Here is a 7,878-nt window from a genome sequence, read left to right as displayed (position 1 = left end):
CGCAGCCCTGGTTGTCCTGTGAAAGTGGTCGACCCTTCTCGTATCAAAGCAGCCCAGTCTGTATGATGAGTGTTCCAACAGCATCAGCAAGACATTGCATTCATCGAGCACCAGTGTGCAATAAATCACCCCAAAGGACTTCACAGAGCATTATGAAGCAACATGGGCCAAATAAGGGCTAATGATTGAAAGGTTGGTTAACCAGGTATGTTATAAGGACATCAGGTGCATTATCAAGCAGATACTTATTTAGGAAGGGAATTCCAGAGTCATAGAGACATACAGCACAGAAACAGACCCTTCAGTCCAACCCGTCCATGCTGACCAGATATCCCAATCCAGTCTAGTCCCATCTGCCAGCACCTGGCCCATATCCCTCCAAACTCTTCCTATTCATATACCCATCCAGATGCCTTTTAAATGTTGCAATTGTACCAGCCTCCACCACTTCCTCTGGCAGCTCATTCCATTTATGCACCACCCTCTGAGTGAAAACGTTGCCCCTTAGGTCCCTTTTAAATCTTTCCCCTCTCACCTTAAACCTATGCCCTCTAGTTCTGGACTCTTTATAAGGTCACTCACAACATCCTTCATATAACAGGGCAACCAGAATTGCACTCAATATTCCAACAGTGGTCTAACCAAAGTCCTGTCCAGCTGCAACGTGACCTCCCAACTCCTGTACTCAATACTCTGACCAATAAAGGAAAGCATACCAAACGCCTTCTGCACTATCCTATCTACCTGCGACTCCACTTTCAAGGAGCTATGAACCTGCTCTCCAAGGTCTCTTTGTTCAGCAACACTCCCTAGGACCTTACCATTAAGTGTATAAATCCTGCTAAGATTTGCTTTCCCAAAATGCAGCACCTCGCATTTATCTGAATTAAACTCCATCTGCCACTTCTCAGCCCATTGGCCCATCTGGTCCAGATCCTGTTGTAATCTGAGGTAACCCTCTTCACTGTCCACTCCACCTCCAATTTTGGTGTCATCTATAAAGTTACCAGCCATGGCCTCCGAGGTTCACAGCTTAGAACCCTTGAAACTGAAGACACCGCCACTACTGGTGGAACATCCAGGGATCACAAATGAAAAATCAGGATGTTTAAGAGGCCAGAATTGGAGTGCTACTGGAGACTAAAGAGATAGAGAAGATGTGAGCATGGGAGGATTTTAAATCAAGTGGAAAGAAGCCTTTAATGGTAGATGGACTGACAAGAGTGAATGTTGAAGCTGTTGGACATGGTGTTAGAGGCTGCTTTGTCCTGGATGGTGTCGAGCTTCTTGCCCAGTTCATCCGGGCAAGTGGAGAGTATTCCATCATACTCCTGACTTGTGGGTTGTAGGTGGTTGACAGACGATGCAGAATACCAAGCCTCTGACCTGCTCTTGTAGTCAGTGTGCTTATATAACTGTTCTAATACAGATTGTGGCCAATGGCAACCCCCAGTGGGACAATTCAGTGACGGTAACACCATTGAATGTCAAGAAGTGGTGGTTAGATGGTCTCTTATTGGAGATGGTCAAAGCCTGGCATTTGTGTGGCTACTGAAGATTGATGATTGCACAATGAACATCCCCACTTCTCACCTTCTAATGGAGAAAAGGTCGTTAATGAAGCAACTAAAGATTGTTGGGCCTAGGACACTACCCTGAGGGACTCCTGCAGAGATGTCCTGGAGCTGAGATGACTGACCTCCAACAACCACAACCACCTTCCTCTGTGCCAGGTATGACTTTAACCAGTGGAGGGTTTGCCCCCTGTTTCTTTTGATTCCAGTTTTGCCAGGACTCCTTGACACTACACCCAGTCAAATGCAGCCTTGATGTCAAGGGGCAATCCCTCTCCCCTCCCCTCTGGAATCCAGCTCTTTTGTCCATGTTTGACCCAAGGCTGTAATGAGGTCAGGAGCTGAGTGACCCAGGGGGAACCCAAACTGGGCGTCACTGAGCAGGTTATTGCTGAGTAGGTGCTGCTTCTGTTCGTGACACCTTCCACCATTTTACTGACGATGAAGAGTAGACTAGTGGGATGGTAATTGGCCAGGTTGGATATGTCCTACTTGATGTGTACAGGACATACCTGGGCAATTTACCACATTTGTGGATAGATGTCGGTGTTGCAGCTGTACTGGAAGGGGTTGGCTGGGGCGGTACGTTTCCAATACTATTGCCGGAATGCTGTGAGGACCCACAGTCTTTGTAGAGTCCGATGCCTTCACACATTGCCTGATATCACATGGAACGATTGGTATCTGTGATGTTGGAGAGCCCTGGAGGAAGCCAAGATAGATCATTCACTCAGCACTTCAGCTGCTTCATCAATGACCTTACCTCCATCAAAAAGTGGGCATGTTCCCTGAAGACCATCAGAATGTTCAACACCATTTGCAACCCCTTAGACACTAAAGTAGAACATGTTCAAATTCAGCAGGACCTGGGCAATGTCCAGTTTTGGCCTGACAAGTGGCAAGTAACGTTTGTGACATGCAAATGCTGGGCAATGACCGTCCCTATCTCAAAGAGAATCTAATCATCTTTGTTATTTAGTGTCACCACCATTGCTGAATCCCTCACTATCAATGTCCTGGAGGTTTCCATTGACCAGAAACTGAACTGGATCAGCCCTATAAATACTATGGGCTACAAGAGCAGGTCAGAAGGTAGGAATCCTGCAGAAAGAAAACTTCACTTCCTGATTTCCCACACAAGTCAGGAGTGTGATGGAATACCATCCACCTGCCTAAATTGCAGCCCCTACAACAGTCAGAAAGCACAATACCATTCTCCACCCGAATGGTACCACATACTCGCACATCCATTCCCTCCTCCACTGACGCTCAGTAGCAGCAGTGTGTACTATCTACAAGAGGCACTGCAGACATTCACCAAAGGCCTTTGGACAGCCCCATGAATATGACCACGTAGAAAGGTCAGGGGAGCAGATACCCACAAACACCCTGAAGATCGTATCACATCACTAACCATCAAGAGTACACAGATGGGATGGTAATTGGCTGGGTTGGATTCGTCCTGCTTTTTCTGTACAGGACATACCTGGGATCTTCCATATTGTTGGGTAGATGCCAGTGTTGTAACTGTACTGGAATGGCCTGTCGAGGGTCACAGCAAGTTCTGGTGTATTAATCCTGAGAGTGAGAACCCTCAATGCTGAGGCCTCATGATGAGGAAGAGACAGATTATCCACTTGGCCCTTCTGGCTGAAAATATTTTCAGTCTCTTCAGTCTTAGCGTTAACACTGAGGTGCAGGGTACTCCCACCATTGAGAATGAGTCTATTTAGAGAGCCTCCCCCACCTACCAGTTATAGTGTCATGGATAGGGAGATGGAGTCCTACAGCACAGGGACAGACCCTTCGGCCCAAACTGGTCCATGCCAACCAAAATGTCCGTCCATGCTAACCCCATGTCCCTGCACTGGGCCCATATCCTTCCAATCCTTTCCTATCCATGTATTTGTCCAAATGCCTTTGAAATGTTGTTAATGTACCCGTCTCAGCCGCTTCCACTGACAGCTCATTCCATATGTGTACCACCCTCTGGGTAAAAACCCAGCCCCTCAGGTTCCCTTTTATCCTTTCCCTTCTAACCTTAAACTGATGCCCTCTAGTCCTCGATTCCCCAACCCTGGGAAAAAGTCTGAGTGCAGTCACCCTATCCGTGCCTCTCATGATCTTATACACTTCTCTTTGATCCCTCCTCAGTCTCCTGCGTTCAAAATAAAGAAGTTAAAAATCACACAACAGCAGGTTATAGCTCAACAGGTTTATTTAGCAAAAGATTACAGTGTCATGAAACTGAAATGATATAGTGAACAAACCTGGATTGTTAAATCTTTCATCTTTTAGAATGGGTTGCAAGTTTCGGTTCATTAATATGTAAATCCCAGAACTTCTTCTAAGTCAACTTCTCAAGATAACTTCAGGTTTTATGACAAAAGGTGACATCCCAGCTCAGACAATAGGTGTCACAGTGGAAGCTGAGGATCCCCTGTACAATGGGTTTCACACCCTCTGGCTATGTCAAGGGCATCTTGAAGCCTATTGTACAGGGGGCCTCCAGCTTCTGTCACGACACTACGGATTTCTTCCAGAAACTCAGCACCCACGGACCAGTCGAACCGGGAATATTCCTCGTCACAATGGACGTTTCCGCACTCTACACCAGCATCCCCCACAAGGATGGCATCGCGGCAACAGCCTCAGTACTCAACACCAACAACTGCCAATCTCCAAACACCATCCTACAACTCATCCACTTTATCCTCGATCATAACGTCTTCACCTTTGACAACCAATTCTTCATCCAGACACACGGAACAGCCATGGGGACCAAATTTGCATCCCAATATGCCAACAGTTTCATGCACAAGTTTGAACAAGACTTCTTCTGTATGCAGGATCTCCAACCGACATTGTACACCAAGTACATTGACAACATTTTCTTCCTCTGGACCCATGGTGAGGATTCACTGATAAAACTACACAGTGACATCAACCAGTTTCATCCCACCCTCAAACTCACCATGGACTACTCTCGACTGTCTGTCTCATTCTTGGACACGTGCGTCTCCATCAAGGACGGGCACCTCAGCACCACACTCTACCGCAAACCCACAGACAACCTCACAATGCTACACTTCTCCAGCTTCCACCCAAAACATATTAAAACAGCCATTCCCTACGGACAAGCCCTACCCATACACCGGATCTGCTCAGATGAGGAGGAACATGACGGACACCTGGAAGTACTCAAGGATGCCCTCACAAGAACGGGGTACGATGCTCAACTCATCGACCGCCAGTTCCGACGTGCCACAGCAAGGAACGGTAATGACCTTCTCAGGAGACAGACACGTGCTGCAACTGACAGGGTACCCTTCGTTGTTCAGTACTTCCCAGGGGCTGAAAAATTACACCATGTTCTTCGAGACCTGCAACACATTATCAATGAGGATGAGCACCTCACCAAGAGCTTCCCCACACCTCCACTGCCTGCCTTTAAACAAGTACCAAGCCCTAAACAGACCATTGTTCACTGCAAACTGCCCGGCCTTCAGGGCAACATTGACCACAACCCTGTCATGGCAACCACCGCAAGTGTTGACATGGATACCGCCATTATACTGGGGACAGCGCCCACCATGCACACGGCAGGTATTCATACCACTCAGTCAATGTTGTCTGTCTCATCCACTGTAGGCAAGGATGGCCCAAGGCCTGATACATTGGTGAGACCGAGCAGACACTACGTCAATGGATGAAGGGACACCGCACAACACTGGGGTGTTCCCTCCCAGTCGGGGAACACGTCTGCGGTCAGGGACATTCAGCCTTAGACCGTCCTCCAAGGCAAACTTCGGGATACGCAACAAAAGTAGCTGAGCAGAGGCTGATAGCCAGGTTCGGTCCCCAATGAGGCAGGTAACCCCACTGCACGAGACACACACAAACATAGGCCTAAGGTTTATAAATCTGTCTGTTACAGAAAGACTGTGCTGTGAAAAAGTCCTTCTTGAGGTGTTGGATTTTTCACCCAAACACAATCGTTTTAAGTGGGTGACTCAGCAGGAGCTGATTCCCGCCAGCTGCCAGTGAATTGGTGTTTTTCTAATTGCCTTTGTCACTGGACATTGTGATCAGAGAAGCTCAAAGGAAGAGGGGGAAGAGTGTGAGAGGGGGGCTTCCAGCTGGGATGGTTGTGGATTATTTTTCCTTTCTTTCTGCCCTGCTGCTTGAAAGCAGCTACTGAAATTCTGTTTCTACGTTTCCCAGAATGACTCCATTCTCTTTGCACATTGGCCAAGTGGTTGGCAAGTCTTTTATCTCCAACGTGAGAAATAATCATACTGCTGTAAACGGAAGGAAACGATGTAGATCTCAATTCCACCACCTCTCGGAAATATTATGTCTCATTGGGTGGCTTTGATTACCCCACATTGAGTTCATGAACAGTGTCTCAGCTGTGACCCACTAGAGTCAGTTTATGTCCATATTTTTCCCTGTTTTAATACCATTTTAGTCCATGAAAATCTCAGCTATAACACCAGATGATAGAATAGAGGTCCTACAGGGTGGAAAGAGACCATTTGGCCCATCAAGTCCACAGTGACCCACCGAATAGCAGACCAGCCAAACTCCCACCCTATCCCCCTAACTCCACATTTCCCATGGCTAGCCTGCACATCCCTGGATATTATAGGCAATTCAGCATGGCCAATCCAACCTGACCTGCTCATCTTTGGATTGTGGGAGGAAACCGGAGCACCCGGAGGAAACCCACGCAAATACAGGGAGAATGTGCAAACTCCACACAGTCAGTCGCCCAAGGCTGGAATCGAACCTGGGTCCCTGGTGCTATGAGACAGCAGTGCTAACCACTGAGCCACCATGCCTTAAAGTTCCAGGCTTATTAAGTGCACCGAATTGGAATTGACAAAGATGCAATTTGAATCCTTGCTGATAGATCATTCCTTCTTATCTCTGGTTAACCATTGCAGGATCATAAGCACTCTGTCACCAAGAGTGAAGGAGGGAGAGGGGTTGAAATCAGATTATTTTCATTAACAGTAAAAAAAAAGCTGATCTTTGCTTCCAGAGTGGACCTGGATTACTATGTTTTGACAAATGAGAAAAGGATGTGACATTGCATCAAGTTGTCCGGCCTATTATGGCAGTGAGTGTATAAAACAATACTCCAGTTCTTTATAAGGACCTAATCAAATCTAACTGGCTTGCTCAGATATTTTAAAGAGCCTTTAGTGTCTGCTAGGATTGTTGTGGGACTAGAGTCACAGAAATCCAGTGTGGACAAAGACAGCAGCTTTTCACCCTCACGGTTTTCACCAGCGTTTTTATTTCCAGAGGCTTTTCAAACCCATCGTCATCTTCATCTGGATGCAAACTTATCCTGAAAGGGTTAATGAAACACGAGTGAGAGAGGGAAGCATTTAAAACCCAGCCAACCTAATCCCCCCCTGGCAAAACATTGTCACTGCTGCTTAAGAAGCTGGAGGGGTTCCCTTCAACAGACTTGCGAGGCGTTGATGAATTTGTCAAAAAGGGAGGTCACGTTGATGTCAACACCTTCTCCCCTTCTCAGAACCTGTCTTCGGGTTTTAAATACAGCAACTTGATCTTCTGCCGAATAAACACAGCCCCATATACGGGCAATGACCAAGTGCAGCTGATTACACCAGCTCATTCCAAAGGCAGCCTGCAAATCCAAGGAGCACAATCCATCGGGGAGAAAGGAGAGCCTTTCCCAAGAATGTCCTGCCTTTCCCTTTGAGGAATTTAAAGCAGGGGAGGGGGGAGTTGAACCTGGCCAAGCTCAGTGGCTCTCACTGCCTCACTCTGCTGCAGCAGCTCGCCCTCCAGTACAAGCTCTCTCAGAGAGACCCTCTGTGTTTCCGGACCTCGCACGGTCAGTCCTCAGACCCCTCCAACAGCCATGGAAGCCATCAAGAAGAAGATGCAGATGCTGAAGCTGGATAAGGAGAATGCCATCGACCGGGCAGAGCAAGCCGAGGCGGACAAGAAAGCCGCAGAAGAGAAGTACAAGCAGGTTGGTGTCCGTAAAGGAGTGGAGCAGCTGGATGGTGGGGAAGATGGTGAGGGCCCAGTTTTCCCAACTGGGAAAAACTAACTGGGGGGGGGCGGGGTTGCAGAGTAACATGAATCAAGTGTGAGGCTAGATAAATGCACTTCAAATATTGCAGTCACTTTTGGGCAGAGGAAACTGGTGGAAATTGTCCAGGCTGGGACCGTAAGTGGGAGTGTAAAACTTGGGGGGTTTGTCGAGAGGCGAATGAGGCAGTTAAAGTATTCAGATGAAGACGAAGGGGAGGACAAA

At 47.5% G+C, this 7,878-nt stretch overlaps 1 protein-coding gene and 1 long non-coding RNA gene across 3 annotated transcripts in view; one reads left to right on the top strand and one right to left on the bottom strand.

Moving 5' to 3' along the window:
* Positions 1-3,820: 3,820 nt before the first annotated feature.
* LOC140494476 (uncharacterized) overlaps positions 3,821-7,878 on the bottom strand; it is a 37,102-nt gene continuing 33,044 nt past the window's right edge. The window contains exon 3 of the long non-coding RNA XR_011963997.1: positions 3,821-6,933. This is a non-coding gene — a long non-coding RNA (uncharacterized lncRNA). The remainder of the gene's footprint in view (positions 6,934-7,878) is intronic.
* Positions 7,341-7,878, top strand: part of LOC140494475 (tropomyosin alpha-3 chain) — a 112,774-nt gene continuing 112,236 nt past the window's right edge. Inside the window, exon 1 of one of the 2 annotated variants that reach the window (XM_072593690.1) lies at positions 7,341-7,590. In XM_072593690.1, coding sequence (XP_072449791.1) covers positions 7,477-7,590 — 114 coding nt within the window. In that variant the 5' untranslated portion in view covers positions 7,341-7,476. The remainder of the gene's footprint in view (positions 7,591-7,878) is intronic. The other variant, XM_072593693.1, reaches the window with a different exon arrangement.

The sequence above is a fragment of the Chiloscyllium punctatum genome, chromosome 24 (assembly GCF_047496795.1).
Source record: "Chiloscyllium punctatum isolate Juve2018m chromosome 24, sChiPun1.3, whole genome shotgun sequence".
NCBI lineage: Eukaryota > Metazoa > Chordata > Chondrichthyes > Orectolobiformes > Hemiscylliidae > Chiloscyllium > Chiloscyllium punctatum.
This window is presented reverse-complemented; position numbering and strand designations above follow the sequence as displayed.